The sequence below is a fragment of the Rhinichthys klamathensis genome, unplaced genomic scaffold, assembly GCF_029890125.1.
Source record: "Rhinichthys klamathensis goyatoka isolate OS25496 unplaced genomic scaffold, OSU_Roscu_1.1 h1tg000182l_1, whole genome shotgun sequence".
NCBI lineage: Eukaryota > Metazoa > Chordata > Actinopteri > Cypriniformes > Leuciscidae > Rhinichthys > Rhinichthys klamathensis.
In genome coordinates this window covers 302,200-325,000 of record NW_026606710.1, presented here as the reverse complement: position 1 = coordinate 325,000, position 22,801 = coordinate 302,200, and the positions used below count along the sequence as shown (strand labels likewise).

Sequence of the window (22,801 nt, the reverse complement as noted above, 5' to 3'; positions counted from 1 at the left end):
ACAAGATGGCCGCCGGTGATGACGATAGAGACTCCGCCGTAAGACATCTAGCCTTTATTATGGATATCTATGGGTTTAACCCTTGGGCAGATCATGAATTGGCTAGACACATGTGAGTAGAGATGATGTACCTTCAGGAGGAGAGCGCTCCTGATGGACTGAACATCGGCTCGATACAGAGGACGACAGAAACTCCTCATCTTCTCTGTCCGGGTCGAACCGCTGCGGGGAAGGACAGTAACTCCTCACTGTAGAAACACACACACACGTGTTCAATGGGCTTGTGTGTATTTTCTCTATATAAAGCGGCTAACGCTTTCTAACCTTCTCGTGTGACTCTGAGCGCGCTGGAGAGAGGCTTCTTCACGGAGGGGCTCTGGGTCTCGACGCGGTTCACCAGCTGGACACACAACAGTAGTAAGTGATAGTTCACAGATTTGAATGTTTTTCAATGAATAATAGCTGATATATATAGAGGTCAAGAGGTGATATAATTTACACATTATATGATAGTTTAGTTGTAGCAAATGAGACATGCACAAAATAGCTTAAGATTAAATACATCATAAACTGTAATAATAATAATAATATACTATAAAATATATAACAATAACTATAAAATATTACAAAAATAAAAACAGAATCAACTGGTTATTAAAGTAGCAGTATCATACTAGCTCTTTTCTAAGAATGTCTGAAACGGTTCGATCAAGGACTTGGTCTCTAACTCCTTTCCGAGAGCATACACTGCTCTGATTGGTCAGATGGCCCAGTCTGTTGTGATTGGTCTACTCTGCTCTGATTGGTCAGATGGCCCAGTCTGTTGTGATTGGTCTACTCTGCTCTGATTGGTCAGATGGCCCAGTCTGTTGTGATTGGTCTACTCTGCTCTGATTGGTCAGATGGCCCAGTCTGTTGTGATTGGTCTACTCTGCTCTGATTGGTCAGATGGCCCAGTCTGTTGTGATTGGTCTACTCTGCTCTGATTGGTCAGATGACCCAGTCTGTTGTGATTGGTCTACACTGCTCTGATTGGTCAGATGGCCCAGTCTGTTGTGATTGGTCTACTCTGCTCTGATTGGTCAGATGGCCCAGTCTGTTGTGATTGGTCTACTCTGCTCTGATTGGTCAGATGGCCCAGTCTGTTGTGATTGGTCTACTCTGCTCTGATTGGTCAGATGGCCCAGTCTGTTGTGATTGGTCTACACTGCTCTGATTGGTCAGATGGCCCAGTCTGTTGTGATTGGTCTACTCTGCTCTGATTGGTCAGATGACCCAGTCTGTTGTGATTGGTCTACACTGCTCTGATTGGTCAGATGGCCCAGTCTGTTGTGATTGGTCTACTCTGCTCTGATTGGTCAGATGACCCAGTCTGTTGTGATTGGTCTACACTGCTCTGATTGGTCAGATGGCCCAGTCTGTTGAGATTGGTCTTCTCTGCTCTGATTGGTCAGATGACCCAGTCTGTTGTGATTGGTCTACACTGCTCTGATTGGTCAGATGGCCCAGTCTGTTGTGATTGGTCTACTCTGCTTTGATTGGTCAGACGGCCCAGTCTGTTGTGATTGGTCTTCTCTGCTCTGATTGGTCAGATGACCCAGTCTGTTGTGAATGGTCTACACTGCTCTGATTGGTCAGATGACCCAGTCTGTTGTGATTGGTCTACACTGCTCTGATTGGTCAGATGACCCAGTCTGTTGTGATTGGTCTACACTGCTCTGATTGGTCAGATGGCCCAGTCTGCTGTGATTGGTCTACTCTGCTTTGATTGGTCAGACGGCCCAGTCTGTTGTGATTGGTCTTCTCTGCTCTGATTGGTCAGATGACCCAGTCTGTTGTGATTGGTCTACACTGCTCTGATTGGTCAGATGACCCAGTCTGTTGTGATTGGTCTACACTGCTCTGATTGGTCAGATGACCCAGTCTGTTGTGATTGGTCTACACTGCTCTGATTGGTCAGATGGCCCAGTCTGTTGTGATTGGTCTACTCTGCTCTGATTGGTCAGATGGCCCAGTCTGTTGTGATTGGTCTACTCTGCTCTGATTGGTCAGATGACCCAGTCTGCTGTGATTGGTCTACTCTGCTTTGATTGGTCAGACGGCCCAGTCTGTTGTGATTGGTCTTCTCTGCTCTGATTGGTCAGATGACCCAGTCTGTTGTGATTGGTCTACACTGCTCTGATTGGTCAGATGGCCCAGTCTGTTGTGATTGGTCTACTCTGCTCTGATTGGTCAGATGGCCCAGTCTGTTGTGATTGGTCTACTCTGCTCTGATTGGTCAGATGGCCCAGTCTGTTGTGATTGGTCTTCTCTGCTCTGATTGGTCAGATGGCCCAGTCTGTTGTGATTGGTCTACTCTGCTCTGATTGGTCAGATGGCCCAGTCTGTTGTGATTGGTCTTCTCTGCTCTGATTGGTCAGATGGCCCAGTCTGTTGTGATTGGTCTTCTCTGCTCTGATTGGTCAGATGGCCCAGTCTGTTGTGATTGGTCTACTCTGCTCTGATTGGTCAGATGGCCCAGTCTGTTGTGATTGGTCTACTCTGCTCTGATTGGTTAGATGACCCAGTCTGTTGTGATTGGTCTACACTGCTCTGATTGGTCAGATGGCTCAGTCTGTTGTGATTGGTCTACTCTGCTCTGATTGGTCAGATGGCCCAGTCTGTTGTGATTGGTCTACTCTGCTCTGATTGGTCAGATGACCCAGTCTGTTGTGATTGGTCTTCTCTGCTCTGATTGGTCAGATGGCCCAGTCTGTTGTGATTGGTCTACACTGCTCTGATTGGTCAGATGGCCCAGTCTGTTGTGATTGGTCTACTCTGCTCTGATTGGTCAGATGGCCCAGTCTGTTGTGATTGGTCTTCTCTGCTCTGATTGGTCAGATGACCCAGTCTGTTGTGATTGGTCTACTCTGCTCTGATTGGTCAGATGGCCCAGTCTGTTTTGATTGGTCTACTCTGCTCTGATTGGTCAGATGACCCAGTCTGTTTTGATTGGTCTACACTGCTCTGATTGGTCAGATGGCCCAGTCTGTTTTGATTGGTCTACTCTGCTCTGATTGGTCAGATGACCCAGTCTGTTGTGATTGGTCTACACTGCTCTGATTGGTCAGATGGCCCAGTCTGTTGTGATTGGTCTTCTCTGCTCTGATTGGTCAGATGACCCAGTCTGTTGTGATTGGTCTACACTGCTCTGATTGGTCAGATGGCCCAGTCTGTTGTGATTGGTCTTCTCTGCTCTGATTGGTCAGATGGCCCAGTCTGTTGTGATTGGTCTACACAGCTCTGATTGGTCAGATGGCTCAGTCTGTTGTGATTGGTCTACTCTGCTCTGATTGGTCAGATGGGCCAGTCTGTTGTGATTGGTCTACTCTGCTCTGATTGGTCAGATGACCCAGTCTGTTGTGATTGGTCTTCTCTGCTCTGATTGGTCAGATGGCCCAGTCTGTTGTGATTGGTCTTCTCTGCTCTGATTGGTCAGATGGCCCAGGCTGTTGTGATTGGTCTACACTGCTCTGATTGGTCAGATGGCCCAGTCTGTTGTGATTGGTCTACTCTGCTCTGATTGGTCAGATGGCCCCGTCTGTTGTGATTGGTCTTCTCTGCTCTGATTGGTCAGATGACCCAGTCTGTTGTGATTGGTCTACACTGCTCTGATTGGTCAGATGGCCCAGTCTGTTGTGATTGGTCTTCTCTGCTCTGATTGGTCAGATGACCCAGTCTGTTGTGATTGGTCTACACTGCTCTGATTGGTCAGATGGCCCAGTCTGTTTTGATTGGTCTACTCTGCTCTGATTGGTCAGATGACCCAGTCTGGTGATTGGTCTACACTGCTCTGATTGGTCAGATGGCCCAGTCTGTTGTGATTGGTCTTCTCTGCTCTGATTGGTCAGATGGCCCAGTCTGTTGTGATTGGTCTACACTGCTCTGATTGGTCAGATGGCCCAGTCTGTTGTGATTGGTCTTCTCTGCTCTGATTGGTCAGATGACCCAGTCTGTTGTGATTGGTCTACACTGCTCTGATTGGTCAGATGACCCAGTCTGTTGTGATTGGTCTACTCTGCTCTGATTGGTCAGATGGCCCAGTCTGTTGTGATTGGTCTTCTCTGCTCTGATTGGTCAGATGGCCCAGTCTGTTGTGATTGGTCTACACTGCTCTGATTGGTCAGATGGCTCAGTCTGTTGTGATTGGTCTACTCTGCTCTGATTGGTCAGATGGCCCAGTCTGTTGTGATTGGTCTACTCTGCTCTGATTGGTCAGATGACCCAGTCTGTTGTGATTGGTCTTCTCTGCTCTGATTGGTCAGATGGCCCAGTCTGTTGTGATCGGTCTACACTGCTCTGATTGGTCAGATGGCCCAGTCTGTTGTGATTGGTCTTCTCTGCTCTGATTGGTCAGATGACCCAGTCTGTTGTGATTGGTCTTCTCTGCTCTGATTGGTCAGATGGCCCAGTCTGTTGTGATTGGTCTACACTGCTCTGATTGGTCAGATGGCCCAGTCTGTTGTGATTGGTCTACTCTGCTCTGATTGGTCGGATGGCCCAGTCTGTTGTGATTGGTCTACTCTGCTCTGATTGGTCAGATGGCCCAGTCTGCTGTGATTGGTCTACTCTGCTCTGATTGGTCAGATGGCCCAGTCTGTTGTGATTGGTCTACTCTGCTCTGATTGGTCAGATGGCCCAGTCTGTTGTGATCGGTCTAGTCTGCTCTGATTGGACAGATGGCCCAGTCTGTTGTGATTGGTCTACTCTGCTCTGATTGGTCAGATGGCCCAGTCTGTTGTGATTGGTCTACTCTGCTCTGATTGGACAGATGGCCCAGTCTGTTGTGATTGGTCTACTCTGCTCTGATTGGTCAGATGGCCCAGTCTGTTGTGATTGGTCTACTCTGCTCTGATTGGTCAGATGGCCCAGTCTGTTGTGATCGGTCTACTCTACTCTGATTGGTCAGATGGCCCAGTCTGTTGTGATCGGTCTACTCTGCTCTGATTGGTCAGATGGCCCAGTCTGTTGTGATCGGTCTACTCTGCTCTGATTGGTCAAATGACCCAGTCTGTTGTGATTGGTCTACTCTGCTCTGATTGGTCAAACGACCCAGTCTGTTGTGATTGGTCTACTCTGCTCTGATTGGTCAGATGGCCCAGTCTGCTGTGATCGGTCTACTCTGCTCTGATTGGTCATACGACCCAGTCGGTTGTGATTGGTCTACTCTGCTCTGATTGGTCAGATGGCCCAGTCTGCTGTGATCGGTCTACTCTGCTCTGATTGGTCAGATGACCCAGTCTGTTGTGATTGGTCTACTCTGCTCTGATTGGTCAGATGACCCAGTCTGTTGTGATTGGTCTACACTGCTCTGATTGGTCAGATGACCCAGTCTGTTGTGATTGGTCTACTCTGCTCTGATTGGTCAGATGACCCAGTCTGTTGTGATTGGTCTACTCTGCTCTGATTGGTCAGATGGCCCAGTCTGTTGTGATTGGTCTACTCTGCTCTGCTTGGTCATACGACCCTGTCTGTTGTACAAAAAAAGCATAATGAGGAACTTTAATACATTTTTTTCTCTCTCTGTGATTTATATTTTATATTGTTTGTTGGTTGTGTTTCACAGAACACAGTGTTCCCCAGCACGCGCTGTTGGTCTCTCACCAGTCTGGTGTTGGCGAACTCTCTGTCCATGTGATCTGCGATGCTCTGCAGTCTGAGCAGCTGAGAGTCCATCTCTGAGAGCCGAGCGGAGATCTGACTCCTGGACATCAGCGCTCGCTCCAGACCAGGCATGTTCACGGCCTTCAGCTCGCTCAGAGTCACGGGGTCTCCACCCAGCACAGCTTCAGGAGACACACACACACCTGCAGGGAATAAAGTTTGAGCGGTTAGTTTGGATCAGTGTTGATTTCGTTGACGTATACATTTTTGTCAACGACATTTTTTCACAGACGAAAACAAGACGATAACTAAATATAGCTTTCCTGTAGCTCAAACAGTAGAGCGTTGGATTCGCTCAAGAATTAAGATCATGGGTTTTTATGATTTGAATGATTTCTGAAGGATCATGTGACACTGAAGACTGGAGTAATGATGCTGAAAATTCAGCTTTGATCACAGGAATAAATTACATTTTACTATATATTCACATAAAAAAACAGCAGTTTTACATTGGAATAATATTTCACTATTTTTACAGCATTTTTTTTATCAAATGAATGCATCCTCATGGTGAGTAAAAGAGACTTCTTTCCATCTAAACTTTTGACTGCCAATGTATTTAGTTATAGCTAAATCAATTTCAAGCATGTTTTATTTGCTATATCGAAACCATACTAAACATATATATTTATAGGTAAATTGAGTTATATGAACTGATAAAGCATATACTGTACCTTGAAGGCATTGTATTATATTTTATGAAAAACATCCACCTCCACTAAATACTACACAAAACCGATTTTGTCTGGTTTATGCCCTAACCAAACTTGGTTGATGAAAAGCTACTAATAAAATCATTTAAATGTAAAATTAGCATAAAAAAACAAAACAATAGTAATAAAACCTATTTGTTTACCTGCATGACATGTGACCATTAACTGACATCAGAGAATTGTGAACATGCAAATGTATGGTTAATTATTATTGAAATATTAACTTGTATTTTAGGTCAAAGATGATTGGGAATCCCTTCCCTAAAAGACAGTGTACCTGGAATCTCTCCAATCGGAGTCTCAGTAAAGTGCTCAGTGTTGTTGGGGGCGGAGTTTAAGGCAGGTTTAGGGGCGTGGTTTGCCACGGAAGAGGCGGGGTTTATGACAGAAGCTGCTAGTAGGTGGAGCTCAGCAGACGACGGGGGAAACGAAGGCAAACTCTGAAGAAGAGAGTCGTCTGTCAGATCGATCACATTAATAAACCTCCGGCCCTCAGGATTCTACAATACAAGAACAACAGAGAGAATTACTCCTTAAAAACACTCAAACTGTCAAAGATTATTTGATGAGATTGGTCTGATGGCTTTGAGTGCAGCATTGCCCTACGAGATCTGCGCTAGACTCTGCAAGGCTTGTGGTCTCCGGCTGGTCTGATGAGTTATCTTTAGAGAAGCGAAGATTCAAGAACACATCTGGAGGAACGACTGGAGCCACATCTAGCAGCCCGCCTTCAGCTGTGGGTGTAGAAACACACAGTACACAAATAATGTGCCATAAATCACATCTACACAAATAATGACAAATATATGTCATCATCAACTTTATTTCCAGACTCTTGGTCCATTCAGAAGGCACAGACATAACATGCAACATACATAAAACAGATACATATATAAAAAGATACAAAAAGATAAAAAGATATAAAAAAGAAAAAAAAACACTACAATACGGCATTTCTATAAAAGCCACAATATATATATTTATATATAAATGATGATGAGGATGATGATAGATAGATATATATATATATAATAAAATAATAATAATAATGATGATATATATATAAATATATATATATATATAATAAAATAATAATGATGATGCTATATATATATATATATAATAAAATAATAATAATGATGATGATATATATATATATATATATATATATATATATATATATACACACACACACACACACACACACACACACACACACACACACAGTATGCTATTTTGGAAAATTTGTATAATAATTTTCATGATTTTGAAATGCTGTGTATGAACATTTACTATCATATTTTTTTTGACTGGCTATAAAATAGTATTTTTTGCATAATTTTCCAGAAAAAACACCCCATATAATAATAATAATAATGATGATAATTATTATTAGAAAAAAAAAATCTGGGAAATTATGCTAAATACTACATTTTCCCCATGATTTTCTCAATCTAAAATCAAAACTAAATATACATTTAAAAATATATTAATATTAATAAATGTAAAATCTTAATAAACACTATAATGGTATATAAACAGGCCTGTTGCAATTATGGATTGATTGCATGATCATTGAGATAACTGCGATAATTGTGCAGTTTCAAATTCATTTTGGGGATTATTTTCACAATTTTCTGTCACCTATTCTTTTTATCTTCCAATGGTGTGTATGGACATTTACTGGATATAAATATTTCTTGCTGGCCATGAAATAGTATTTTGCATAATTTCCCAGACAAAAAGTACATATACTGTATAATAGTAATGATAATAATATTTTTCTCTAAGAAAGTGCTAAATACAAATATTTTCCAAGAATTTGTGTCACTGATTTTTTTTTCTTTTAGTAGACCATCTTTATTAATTTTTTTCCCACTAGATTTGCTTATGGTGCTTAAGTAAAAAAAAAAAAAAAAAAAATTCCCATGGATCAAAAATTTAAACCAAGCATCATTTTGCAATTCATCAATTCATAAAAAAGGCAAATTTGATTTGAATCTGCGTCTCGAGTGCTCATTTTGGACCCCGTGTGAATTCAACAAAGAGCTGAAGATCACATTCCTGTCATGAACTTACGAGCAGACGGCATGCTGGGAGGAGACTGAGTCTGGACAGAAACATCTGGATCTGTGATGCAGCGAGGCAGTTCTAGAGGAAACCAAAGCAGAACTTACATTAGCGAAGTTAAAGGGCTCATCGGATGCAGAATTCACTTTTATATTGTGTTTGCATATAAATGTGTGTTTGCAGTGTGTGGACACAACCACCATACAATGAGAAAAATCCATTCAAACCTTTTTTTTATCCTAAAAAAGCCTAAACACTCTATAATCAGATACAATAATCAATAATCACAATAATCAAGCCGTTTGGATTTTCTGAGCAATATAATGTCATAATGCTCATGCTCCGCCCACGACCATTGACGGACTGTCCCGTATTAGCATATTTCCCATATTAGCATACCATATTAGCATATTTACGCCCTCAGCCATTTGTATACTGTCTTGTCTCGACATGCCCCACAGAAGGGGGGGGGGGGGGGCAGTTGCTCATTATCATTTAAAGAGACATGCACCGAAATTTATTTAAAACATTTTAGTACAGTGTGGTATTGTAATATTATAATATGCATTTAAATATATTGTATTTAAACAGAGCTGTTTCTGAGGAGGTAAAAAGGGTGTTTCACACAACCATTGAGGAATTTTAACCAAGAAATGTTACAAACTTTACATGAAGACCCTAAAGAATCATCCCAACTTGTGGAAAATGGGCATCCGATGCCCCCTTTAAAGTGTGTGATATGCGGATGAGCGATCAGAGCACATACCGTTGTCAGTGTTTGTACAGGCGTCCTGGATCTCAGGCGGTCTCTTCTGTGTGGAGGCGAAAGCATGAAGCTCAGCCGAGGTGACGTACGCCTGATCCAACAACGCCAGGCCACTCAACTCACACTCAACGCCTGCAGCGCAGACACATTTACTAGCCGATGATCTTACAGCAGAACTGACTTCATCTCAACAAGTCTTAATATTAATATAGAGATTATATCAAAAAACTTAAACGAAAATGAGAAATGTTGTCTTGGTAAAGTTGAAATTGAAGGACTTAAATTATTAAAACTAAAACTGTAATAAAATGAATTAAAACTAAATTAAAAATATGTTTTACAAATGACAAAAACACAAAATTACCAAAACTAAAACTGTACAAAAAAAAATGAATTAAAACTAAATAAAAAATATTTTTTAAAATGACAAAAACACATACAATTATTAAAACTGTAACAAAATTAACTAATTAAATAAAAAATATTTAAAAAAAGACCAGCACAATTACTAAAACTGTAATAAAATGAATGAATTAAATAAAAAATATTTTTAAATAAATTGTTTTTTTACAAAAACGCATACCAAAAATAATAAAACTAAAACTGTCATAAAAAGAATTAAAACTAAATACAAATATTTTTAAAAAATAAATTACAAAAGGACAAAAACGCATAAAATTACTCAAACTGAAAGCAAAACTGCAAATATAAATATTAGATAAACAAATGAAAATATAAATGTTGTCTTGGCAACTAACTGAAATAAGATAATTTTAAATTAAAGTAATAAAATTACTAAAAAAAAACGAATAAAAATTACAAAAACACATAATTACTAAAAGAAAAAAAATCTAAAATAAATAAAAAAACATTAATATTAATAAATACAAAATATCAATAAATACTATAATGGTATATAAATAATACTAAAGAAATCACCTAAAGGAATGGTGAGCGCATCACTGTGATCGGGCACATCTTCTGCAGGCTGCACACACGAGCAAACAGAGAAACAGTCAAGGTCACATCTTTATTAAAGCAAGAGTTTAGCAAAAACACATAAACACAGTTTTGAGATGCACGTACCTCATCTGGAGGAATGATGGAGTCCTCCGGTCTGAACGTGACTCCAATCCGGTCCTCCTTGTTTTTCTCCTCTCTCCTCTTCCGTCTAAATGAGATATAATATTAGACAGAAAACACAAATCTGCAACAACCACAAAAAAAATCATCATATGTCACATGGTTTGACTAGGGCTGGGCAAAAAAAAAAAAAAAGATTTGTCGATTAATCGTTTTTTTTTTTTTTTTTTTTTTTTTTATGTGGTCGATTCAAAATCCATTCTCAAAGGCCACGAATTGATTTTTTTCAAATCAGATTGAGAGCTTGCGAATCGAATCGAGAGCTGGCGAATCGAATCGAGAGCTTGCGAATCGAGAGCTTGCGAATCGAAAGCTTGCGAATCGAACTGAGAGCTTGGGAATCTAATCGAGAGCTTGGGAATCTAATCGAGAGCTTGGGAATCTAATCGAGAGCTTGCGAATCGAACTGAAAGCTTGCGAATCGAACTGAGAGCTTGGGAATCTAATCGAGAGCTTGCGAATCGAACTGAAAGCTTGCGAATCGAACTGAGAGCTTGCGAATCTAATCGAGAGCTTGCGAATCGAACTGAAAGCTTGCGAATCGAACTGAGAGCTTGCGAATCTAATCGAGAGCTTGCGAATCGAACTGAGAGCTTGTGAATCGAACCTAGAGCATGCGAATCGAAAGCTTGCGAATCGGATCGAGAGCTTGCGAATCGAACTGAGAGCTTGTGAATCGAACCTAGAGCATGCGAATCGAAAGCTTGCGAATCGAACTGAGAGCTTGGGAATCTAATCGAGAGCTTGGGAATCTAATCGAGAGCTTGGGAATCTAATCGAGAGCTTGCGAATCGAACTGAAAGCTTGCGAATCGAACTGAGAGCTTGGGAATCTAATCGAGAGCTTGCGAATCGAACTGAAAGCTTGCGAATCGAACTGAGAGCTTGCGAATCTAATCGAGAGCTTGCGAATCGAACTGAGAGCTTGTGAATCGAACCTAGAGCATGCGAATCGAAAGCTTGCGAATCGGATCGAGAGCTTGCGAATCGAATCGAGAGCTTGCGAATCGAATCGATAGCTTGCGAATCGAATCGATAGCTTGCGAATCGAATCGAGAGCTTGCGAATCGAAAGCTTGCGAATCGAATCGAGAGCGTGCGAATCGAAAGCATGCGAATCGAACCGAGAGCTTGCGAATCGAAACCTTGCGAATCGAAACCTTGCGAATCGAATCGAGAGCTTGCGAATCGAACCGAGAGCTTGCGAATCGAAACCTTGCGAATCGAAACCTTGCGAATCGAACTGAGAGCTTGCGAATCTAATCGAGAGCTTGCGAATCGAACTGAGAGCTTGTGAATCGAACCTAGAGCATGCGAATCGAAAGCTTGCGAATCGGATCGAGAGCTTGCGAATCGAATCGAGAGCTTGCGAATCGAATCGATAGCTTGCGAATCGAATCGAGAGCTTGCGAATCGAAAGCTTGCGAATCGAATCGAGAGCGTGCGAATCGAATCGAGAGCATGCGAATCGAACCGAGAGCTTGCGAATCGAAACCTTGCGAATCGAAACCTTGCGAATCGAATCGAGAGCTTGCGAATCGAATCGAGAGCTTGTGAATCGAGAGCTTGGAAATCTGAATGGATGCGCAGCCCTAGGTTTGAGCACACAGCACAATGACCTCTTGTTGGACGGGCTGGTCGTCGTGGGCTTGTTCTCCGGGACGGTGTGTGTGTTTAAGAGTTGTAGTTGGGTGTGTTTGGCGTTGGTCCACTTCAACAGCTCCTCCAGTGGGATGAGACGAGGAGTTCGTACAGGAGCCGAGTCCAACCGCACATCCTACAGGACAAACACACCGATTATCTTCACCTGCTGCGACATGAGTAAAGTGACGAGTAAAGGGACGAGTAAAGTGATGAGTAAAGTGATGAGTACAGTGATGAGTAAAGGGATGAGTAAAGGGACGAGTAAAGGGACGAGTAAAGTGACGAGTAAAGTGACGAGTAAAGTGATGAGTACAGTGATGAGTAAAGGGATGAGTAAAGGGATGAGTAAAGGGACGAGTAAAGGGACGAGTAAAGTGACGAGTAAAGTGACGAGTAAAGTGATGAGTAAAGGGACGAGTAAAGGGACGAGTAAAGTGACGAGTAAAGTGATGAGTAAAGTGATGAGTAAAGGGACGAGTAAAGTGATGAGTAAAGTGATGAGTAAAGTGACGAGTAAAGTGACGAGTAAAGTGATGAGTAAAGTGACGAGTAAAGTGATGAGTAAAGTGATGAGTAAAGTGATGAGTAAAGGGACGAGTAAAGTGACGAGTAAAGTGATGAGTAAAGTGACGAGTAAAGTGATGAGTAAAGTGACGAGTAAAGTGACGAGTAAAGTGACGAGTAAAGTGACGAGTAAAGTGATGAGTAAAGTGATGAGTAAAGTGATGAGTAAAGTGACGAGTAAAGTGATGAGTAAAGGGACGAGTAAAGGGACGAGTAAAGTGATGAGTAAAGTGACGAGTAAAGTGACGAGTAAAGTGATGAGTAAAGTGACGAGTAAAGTGATGAGTAAAGTGATGAGTAAAGTGACGAGTAAAGTGATGAGTAAAGGGACGAGTAAAGTGATGAGTAAAGTGATGAGTAAAGTGACGAGTAAAGTGATGAGTAAAGTGACGAGTAAAGTGATGAGTAAAGTGATGAGTAAAGTGACGAGTAAAGTGATGAGTACAGTGATGAGTACAGTGATGAGTAAAGTGACGAGTAAAGTGACGAGTAAAGTGATGAGTAAAGTGACGAGTAAAGTGACGAGTAAAGTGATGAGTAAAGTGATCAGTAAAGTGATGAGTAAAGTGATCAGTAAAGTGATGAGTAAAGTGATGAGTAAAGTGATGAGTAAAGTGATGAGTAAAGTGATGAGTAAAGTGATGAGTAAAGTGACGAGTAAAGTGACGAGTAAAGTGATCAGTAAAGTGATCAGTAAAGTGATGAGTAAAGTGACGAGTAAAGTGACGAGTAAAGTGATCAGTAAAGTGATCAGTAAAGTGATGAGTAAAGTGATGAGTAAAGTGATGAGTAAAGTGATGAGTAAAGTGATGAGTAAAGTGATGAGTACAGTGATGAGTAAAGTGACGAGTAAAGTGACGAGTAAAGTGATCAGTAAAGTGATCAGTAAAGTGATGAGTAAAGTGATGAGTACAGTGATGAGTAAAGTGACGAGTAAAGTGACGAGTAAAGTGATCAGTAAAGTGATCAGTAAAGTGATGAGTAAAGTGATGAGTAAAGTGACGAGTAAAGTGACGAGAAAAGTGACGAGTACAGTGATGAGTAAAGTGACGAGTAAAGTGATGAGTAAAGTGATGAGTAAAGTGACGAGTAAAGTGATGAGTAAAGTGATGAGTAAAGTGACGAGTAAAGTGATGAGTAAAGTGATGAGTAAAGTGACGAGTAAAGTGATGAGTACAGTGATGAGTAAAGTGATGAGTACAGTGATGAGTAAAGTGACGAGTACAGTGATGAGTAAAGTGACGAGTAAAGTGACGAGTAAAGTGATGAGTAAAGTGATCAGTAAAGTGATGAGTAAAGTGATCAGTAAAGTGATGAGTAAAGTGATGAGTAAAGTGATGAGTAAAGTGATGAGTAAAGTGACGAGTAAAGTGACGAGTAAAGTGATCAGTAAAGTGATGAGTAAAGTGATGAGTACAGTGATGAGTAAAGTGACGAGTAAAGTGACGAGTAAAGTGATCAGTAAAGTGATCAGTAAAGTGATGAGTAAAGTGATGAGTAAAGTGATGAGTAAAGTGATGAGTACAGTGATCAGTAAAGTGACGAGTAAAGTGACGAGTAAAGTGATCAGTAAAGTGATGAGTAAAGTGACGAGTAAAGTGACGAGTAAAGTGATCAGTAAAGTGATCAGTAAAGTGATGAGTAAAGTGATGAGTACAGTGATGAGTAAAGTGACGAGTAAAGTGACGAGTAAAGTGATCAGTAAAGTGATCAGTAAAGTGATGAGTAAAGTGATGAGTAAAGTGATGAGTAAAGTGATGAGTAAAGTGATGAGTACAGTGATGAGTAAAGTGACGAGTAAAGTGACGAGTAAAGTGATCAGTAAAGTGATCAGTAAAGTGATGAGTAAAGTGATGAGTACAGTGATGAGTAAAGTGACGAGTAAAGTGACGAGTAAAGTGATCAGTAAAGTGATCAGTAAAGTGATCAGTAAAGTGATGAGTAAAGTGACGAGTAAAGTGACGAGAAAAGTGACGAGTACAGTGATGAGTAAAGTGACGAGTAAAGTGACGAGTAAAGTGATCAGTAAAGTGATCAATAAAGTGATGAGTAAAGTGATGAGTAAAGTGATGAGTAAAGTGACGAGTAAAGTGACGAGTAAAGTGATGAGTACAGTGATGAGTAAAGTGACGAGAAAAGTGACGAGTAAAGTGATCAGTAAAGTGATCAGTAAAGTGATGAGTAAAGTGACGAGTAAAGTGATGAGTAAAGTGACGAGTAAAGTGATGAGTAAAGTGATCAGTAAAGTGATGAGTAAAGTGATCAATAAAGTGATCAGTAAAGTGATGAGTAAAGTGATCAGTAAAGTGATGAGTAAAGTGATCAGTAAAGTGATGAGTAAAGTGATCAGTAAAGTGATCAGTAAAGTGATCAATAAAGTGATGAGTAAAGGGACGAGTAAAGTGATCAGTAAAGTGATGAGTAAAGTGATCAGTAAAGTGATGAGTAAAGTGATCAGTAAAGTGATGAGTAAAGTGATCAGTAAAGTGATGAGTAAAGTGATCAGTAAAGTGATGAGTAAAGTGATCAGTAAAGTGATGAGTAAAGTGATCAATAAAGTGATGAGTAAAGTGATGAGTAAAGTGATGAGTAAAGTGATGAGTAAATGTGGTTATTGCTCACAGTGAAAAGTAAAGTAGAAAGACAAACTAAATGTAAACTCACAGCGGCGGGTGGATCGGGCTCTCTGTGCAGAAGCTGAATTCTGGGATAGCGGCCCGTGGCTGTGACGCCCAGACTGGGTTTTGCCAAGGTGCATTGTGGGATACGTGGCAACGTCACGGTTCTCTGGGTCTCTGGGTGAAACCGCAGAAGAGGAAGAGCAACAGATCTGTGAGGACGAAGAGATTCCTGTGTGTGTGTGTTATAGCGGTGTGATTCGGCTCGGGTACGGTTACGATCCTCGACCCTCGGGACAGATGGGGGATCTGGACCCCAGGAATCCTTCACAGGAGGAAGAGGAGGAGGAAGAGGAGGAGGAGGAGATCTCTGAGATGGGTTTAGCTGGAGGAGTCTGAGGCCGTGTGGTTTTGGAGCTTCAGAAACACCATTAAATGCCGAGTGAGTATTGGCTGTGGTTAGAAGCCCGTGTGACGGCGGGATGAAGCTCTGGCCGGGAGATTGACCGTTCTCTGGCCAGTCTGAGCGAATGGTCAACTGATGAATTTCCTGTGAGATTCAAGAACATGAGAAAAAAAAGTGATTTTGAAAAAGAAAATTCCAGCTGAAGAATGATAAAAAACATCGACAGCCAATAAAAATTCATTCCGCTTTAAAGAGCTCCAACATTTAAAGTGGCAGACGACAAACCTGCAGTCCATGTGGAGAATGAACAGTGTAATCGTTCATCTAATATGGTTACTATTATAGTTATCTTTATAGTTCTTGTTCTTGGTGAGAATGGGCTTTAAGAGTGCCACACTAGCTGAGGCCCCAATGAAATCCATTTTATTTTTTCCCAAATTCTGTTTTAATTTTTCTGGAATACGTTTTTTTTTTTTTTTGGACTCCATTTTAATGTTTATATTATATTTTTAGTAATCAAAAAGCATGTCTAATTAATTGAACTCAAGAAACATACAATTTAACAAAAATTTAAAGATAATGCATGTTTTCAAATAATTTTGTGAAATTTGTATATATTTTTATAGCATTAAAAAACACTGTTCAAAAATAATCTTCTGCTCACCAAGGCTGCATTTATTTGATCAAAAATACAGTAAAAACAGTGAAATATTATTCTAATGTAAAACATCTATTTCCTATGTGAATATCTAGTAAAGTGTAATTTATTCCTGTGAATGTTCAGCATCATTACTCCAGTCTTCAGCGTCACATGATCCTTCAGAAATCACTCTAATATGATGATCTGATGCTCAAGAAACATTTATGATTATTATCAATGTTGAAAACAGTCGCGCTGCTTCATATTTCTGTAGAAACTGATTCATTTTATTTTTCAGGATTCTTTGGTGGTTCAAAATAACAACATTTATTAGAAATAGAATCTTTTGACACATTTTAAATGTCTTTCTCTGTCACTTTTCATCAGTTTAATGCATCCTTGCTGAATAAAAGTATTAATTTCGCTAAAAGTATAAATATCCTACTGAACCCAGTCTATATGACTGTTGACTGATAGTGTAAATGATACATATAATTACCAATATTACCTGAGTTTTGAGGGTAATATTTGGATTCAGAGGCAAGCCAGAATTCACATTCACGGGATGTTCGTCATTATTAACCCTCTCAGGCCTGGTAGCTCGTGTTGGGAGGTTGGTATCATCACATGTAGTGTGCTGGGCATTGTGGGTAAGAGAGATGGGCTGAGGCTGAGGCGGATGCTGTGCAGGTATGGCAGTGGTCTGTGGCACATTCACATTAGACTGATGCATGCTGGGTTGAGACAGCGGCAGGTTTACAAAGGACGCGCCGACGACCTGCATGAGACTCATGAAGTTGATCTGCTGCAGCTGAAACACAAGGGAATCAGGAAACTGTAATGGGGTTTAGTTGGAGAGCAACGGATCGCAGGTGATTCGCGCATTAAAGGCCCTTACACACCGAAAAAATAAATACGACCTCACCAGGGCTTGACATTAACTTTTTTGCTCACCAGCCACTGTGGCTAGTGGTTTTTCAAATTTACTAGCCACTCCGCATTTTCACTGGCCACAATTTTGACATCGATACCATAGGGGAATAACTACCATATAGATATTTTTAATATTATCTCATTATTTGGCAGCCGGTATATTAGGCTGCTGTCGCTTTAATACCTGACGGACTGACCCATTATACTGTTTTAAATAGCCAATATACTTGTCTTTATGTGCAAGCACTTTGGGTGTGGGCACAAAATCTGCGGGAATGAGTACAATTCTGCTTAACCCTCTGGGGACCAAGAACGCGCCCGCGCGTTTTGCTGTTTTTTTTCACATAGCAGCAACATAATACTCCGTCATTTATGGTCATATAAATAAAATCAATACATGATTATAAACTATAGAGGGTCTTCTTTTTTTGTGTGCACTCACATTAACATCAAAACCTTTTTTTTTTTTTTTTATAAATAAAATAAACAGGGTGCGCTTTCAGCTCACTCTGTCTCCGCAAAAATCTTTCTGAAACATGTCTGGAAAATGAACGGAAACTCCGCTAATACTTATCACACAAACATGAAACATACGTCTAAAGAACGCTTTAAATTTCTACTTTTAAATAAAACAATTCACATTTAAAACAAATATTCTCCTGCAATGTAATCTGTCTGAAACTAAAGAGAAGTACAGTTTCTCCTGTCTCAGCTCATTATCGTTAATTTGTTCACACCCACTCGCAGAGCGCGCTATTCATAAGATAATGTGTTGAGGAGGCCATATGCAAAATAGATAAACGCCCCCAGGCAAATGCTGTAAACGCACTATATTTTTTAGTCAGATTAAGATTCGTCTTGCGCGGCTATGAGGAATAATCCTGGGACATTTACCACAGAACAAGTGCTGGTTTCACTTCGAGGAGGAGCAACAGATTCAGCTGAGAAGTGTAAGTGTTTTGTGCTTTGTTCTAATCGCGATATAGAATAACGTTAGTGTCTGTAAACGGACAAATAGCATACTGTTTAAATGTGAATCATGTTTCTCTCTGTGTGTGTGTGAATGAATGAATGAATGAACGCACAGATACGCACTGTTACAGACAAAATAAAAGACAAAATTTCGTTGACTAGTTTTGGATAAAGTTTTTCAAATAAATAAGCATCAAATAAGCTTCAAATAAGCTTCAAAATAAAGACATCAAATAAGCTTATGTTTTGTCAATTAAATTAATCAACTAAGATGTTTGTTCCAATGCAAGCTATATCAAAATAATGAATCCTCAACTTTGAAATATATGATCAAACTAAGACATTTATGGAAAAAGACAATTTTCTTTTCAAGATGTTTCCAACTCTAACTTTGAACTTTGAACTGAAATAAAACCATGTCTATATGGTGAAGGGTGTGTGATAGAAGTGTCCAGACGTATGCACCCTGTATTTTAAAGAAGAACATTTAATTATTTGCGATACATTATTCATTCACAAAGAATTCAGGGACATTATACACGTCCCTAAAGGTTGGAGTTTTCCTCATTTTTTAAATGAAGGGATTAAGATTTTTTATTCCTCTTTTTAGTCAACTTTAGCATGGGTGTGTTCACTTATTCTAAGCAGTCTGTGTGTGTGTGTGTGTGTGTGTATATATAATTAATAGGGGTGTAACGGTACACAAAAATCACGGTTCGGTACGTACCTCGGTTTTAAAGTCACGGTTCGGTACGTTTTCGATACAGCAAAAAGTAAGAAATGCCAGAGAAATTTCTTATTTGTTAAAAGAAAAAATATTTTTAAATAACTGAGTTTTCCTACATCTTGAAACTTTGAGGTTTATAAATGGGGGTCATCTTTGAAGGATGAACAAATAATGTTTTGGTCATCACATTAAAAATAACATTTAAATATATATATATTTATTTATATATTATTTGAGTTTTGAAGAGCTGGAAAAAGATGTGTGAAGTACTTGAAAGCAGTTCACTATTCCAGCCAAACTGGTTACAGTTAGTGTTAGCCTGCCCTACTATATTAAATCCATGGTGAATGTTGCTGGTCTGTGGACGTAAAGTATTACTAGTTCATTCACGGGACAATGTTTCTCCTGGTTTCCACGTCAGCGCTGTTTGATCTAATAGAGATCTACGGTTAATAATGGAGAAATGTGAATGCTTCTCACTAGTTCTCGCAGCGATGTTATTACTTCAGTGGCGAATTCAACTGTTTTCTTTACTGGATCTCTTAGCGCTGTGTTGTAACAGTGTCGCTTGATCGAGATCGGCTCGCGCTGCACAGATGTTGCTGGTCAAACGATCCGTGAAGCACAATATAAGGAGTAGCGCAGTTTCGTTCCGCTTTCATTACGTTTGCCATTTGATGTTGCGCAACGTTGTGGTGGTCGCGCCAGCGCGAATTTTGTCGGCAAGAAAAATGGCCCAAGGAATCGTTCGGTTTGTATGCGTACCGAACCGGAAGCCTCGAACCGAAACGGTTCAATACGAATACATGTACCGTTACGCCCCTAATAATTAAAAAGCCATTTTAACCAGAAACCAGTCCTTTGTTGTGTATCTTTGGATTATGTTGTGTTGTAAATAAATCCAAACAATCTAAAAGCCATTCTTTTTTAAATCTCCTCATTCTTTGTGCAAGGCTCCTCTAATGATATGGCCTGATAGCACCTAATAGGGCCATTATGGGAGGGTCTTTGTCTTTCTCAGGTGTGAAATGCCATACATATTAATGAGAGATCACGCCTCCTCGCATTAAGCTTTCTCAAACAAAACACGTCATACACATTCTAAAAGACTTTATTGACTTATCTGAATGAGTAGTCAGGATGATTCTCACATAGTTTTGGAACAAATATTCTAGACCATGTGATACAATTTTCAAAATTCTTGTGAAGAAATAATCAATATGTGTTTTGTGGCCTTATTTCAGAAACTTTTATTTTTAAGTTTTTCAATAACCATGCATAAATAATATTCTCTCAAAAATACAAACTTGTACATACATGTTGCTCACATATTATGGTAGCCCCGTTTGTGCTATATAGAGTGAATTTACACCTTTGCCATTAACATGTTTATAAATAACTGAAAAAAGCACAAATGTCAGTGCATGTCAAAACATCCCAAGGGCCCCAAAAACCCCTTGGTCCCCAGAGGGTTAATATGCGCAATCTCTCACCCTGTAACACCAACAATATTCATCCGGAGCAAATTAAACGAGTGAGTAAAGGGACGCGGGTTTGTGTGTCAACCATAGACTGTAAAGGGTGTCAACTCGCTGTCGGACAGATTAAAGAGGGCGGACGCATTGCTGGTGCGTCCTGAGGAAGAGTTTCAGATAGTTCAGTATCGAAATGTATCGAAAAATCTATAATACTAGATTGCACTAAGTTTCTTATTTCAGATGCCTTTTTAAAAGACTACAATTGAAAAATGTATATTAGTCCTATATAAAACTCAGCCCGCCAAAGTGGCTAGTAGGAGTGAAATACTGCTGAAATACATCCGCATATGGCGGGTGTGAACGTCAAGCCCTGGAACTCACGTTATGTCAATCACGCTTGCACACTGCCTCCGAAACTTTCGTCCGTCATAAAAAAAAAATCGGATCAGGTTCGATTTTCTGCGTTTTCCACTAGAGATGCGCGGATGGGCTATTATTTCATCCGCAACCGCATCACAAAACTCATCATCCGTCCACCATCCATCCGCACCAACGTTTTTGACCAATTTTCTAAACCGCACCCGCCCGCCATCCGCTGATTGGCCGATACAAGGCAGACTAGAAAGCTCTCAGAATATCAGCAGTGAACTCCGTCTCCGATCGGCGCGCAGGGACAAAAATAAATAAATAGCCTAAATTAAACGCACTTCAGCAAACCTGACCTTATTCGATAGGCTACTGTACAATATTTTCATTGTAGCCTAATAGAAAACGCATTTTGGCACATAATTTGAACATGCTGCTATTGTATGGGGCGCCGTTTGTAAAGTGGCTCACGCTGAAAATAACAGCAATATTTTGTCACATTTAGCTTCAAACAATGTTTAAAAAACTGGTAATCACATCACACACTTGTGATGCACCATATTAGAAGTAGGCCTACCCGTCTTGTGGCTGTCATGAACATAATCTGCTTCGCAGGTTTTGCAAATTACATTACATAGCCTGCAGCACTGGTGTCATCCTGATTTACCACTTTGTAAAACTTATTCCAGGCAACACTTTTCTGACCTTCTATTTCCTTTGTTTTTAATTCTCCTTTTTTGAGTTTGTCACGCACCTCCTTCGCCGGTGTTGTGCCGAATTTCGACCCCCACCAAATTATTACCCCCCTAGCATTGGTAGGTTTAGGATTAGTTGTGGGGTAGGGGGTAGGATTAGGGGCGGGGTTGGGATTAGGCAATCAGGTACTGACTTCAACGAGGGGGGTAATAATTTGGCAGGGGGTCGAAATTAGGCACAACACCGGCGTTGCCATCTCTGATAATAACAAGCAGTCTCTGCATAGACTCGACTAGCTGCCTGATGAAAATTTGACTATTTCAAGTGTGCTCGATTTTTTTTTTGGATGTAGGTATAGTCAGATAACAATATTTAACAATGTATACATATATTTTTCATTTGATTGGTTCAACCGCCCGCCACCCGCCCGAATTTAATTAAAATATTTTTTTCCGTCACGTCATCCGCCCGATCCGCGGTTTATCCGCGGCTGTAACCGCCAACCGCGCATCTCTACTTTCCACATCCGTAGTGAGCAGTTTAAATCGTTTTTGACAATTCAGAGCCACCGAAAAAACGCATACGAAAATGTCGGACTCAGTGTGCAAGGGCCTTAACTGCAAAATCAACCCGGTCACACAAAATGCGTCTCTATAGCACACATTGTGTTTATCGTGCAATTTATACGCGAAAATGAGTTTTTACGTGCATATGATACGCATGGGTTTAGGGAAGGTTTAGTAGTGGTGTGGGGTACGTATTTATTATACGTTTGGTTAGGATTAGTGGTGTGGGGTGCATGTGTATTACTCGCAATAAAGTGCGTATCATATACACGTGAAAACTGCGTATTATATGCACGTAAAAGCTCATTTTCGTGTATAAATTACACGATAAACACAATACGTGCTATAGAGATGACAAAATTTAACCACCATAGAGTGAAAGTTTATCATTTGAACGTGTTTAGTCTTGCCAATGTTTACACATTCAAACTATTTTAAACGCGAACGAAGCGAAAATCGGGACTCGCGCGTTATCTGTGCGCACAACCACACACACGCTGAGAGAGAGAGAGAGAGAGAGAGAGAGAGAGAGAGAGAGAGAGAGAGGGGTGTTTCAGACAGCATACACACAAAATTATGATTAAATACCCTAAATATCTCGGCAAGTATTCTCTCGGTTATGTCATAAGTGAACAGTTGAGAAAGAAACCGGATGTTTGTCAGTTTATTCGGTCTTAAAGTGACATCGGCCTAATATTCCTGCTGTCGTCTGTGTAATTAATGTTAATAAAACAATAAAATATTCCGTGTCATTAATGTTAATAAAACAATAAAATATAGCTTTAACAAAGATGAAAC

The 22,801-nt window shown here is 40.3% G+C and overlaps 1 protein-coding gene across 1 annotated transcript in view; it reads right to left on the bottom strand.

Moving 5' to 3' along the window:
* The window catches only part of cplane1 (ciliogenesis and planar polarity effector 1), an 88,872-nt gene that overhangs the window by 15,236 nt on the left and 50,835 nt on the right, over positions 1-22,801 (bottom strand). The window contains exons 31-42 of the mRNA XM_056261409.1: positions 16,774-17,076; positions 15,266-15,769; positions 12,013-12,170; positions 10,339-10,423; positions 10,192-10,240; positions 9,253-9,384; positions 8,496-8,567; positions 7,023-7,150; positions 6,694-6,916; positions 5,644-5,846; positions 325-400; positions 132-248 (exon numbers count right to left, since the gene is read on the bottom strand). Coding sequence (XP_056117384.1) covers positions 132-248; positions 325-400; positions 5,644-5,846; positions 6,694-6,916; positions 7,023-7,150; positions 8,496-8,567; positions 9,253-9,384; positions 10,192-10,240; positions 10,339-10,423; positions 12,013-12,170; positions 15,266-15,769; positions 16,774-17,076 — 2,050 coding nt within the window. The remainder of the gene's footprint in view (positions 1-131; positions 249-324; positions 401-5,643; positions 5,847-6,693; positions 6,917-7,022; positions 7,151-8,495; positions 8,568-9,252; positions 9,385-10,191; positions 10,241-10,338; positions 10,424-12,012; positions 12,171-15,265; positions 15,770-16,773; positions 17,077-22,801) is intronic.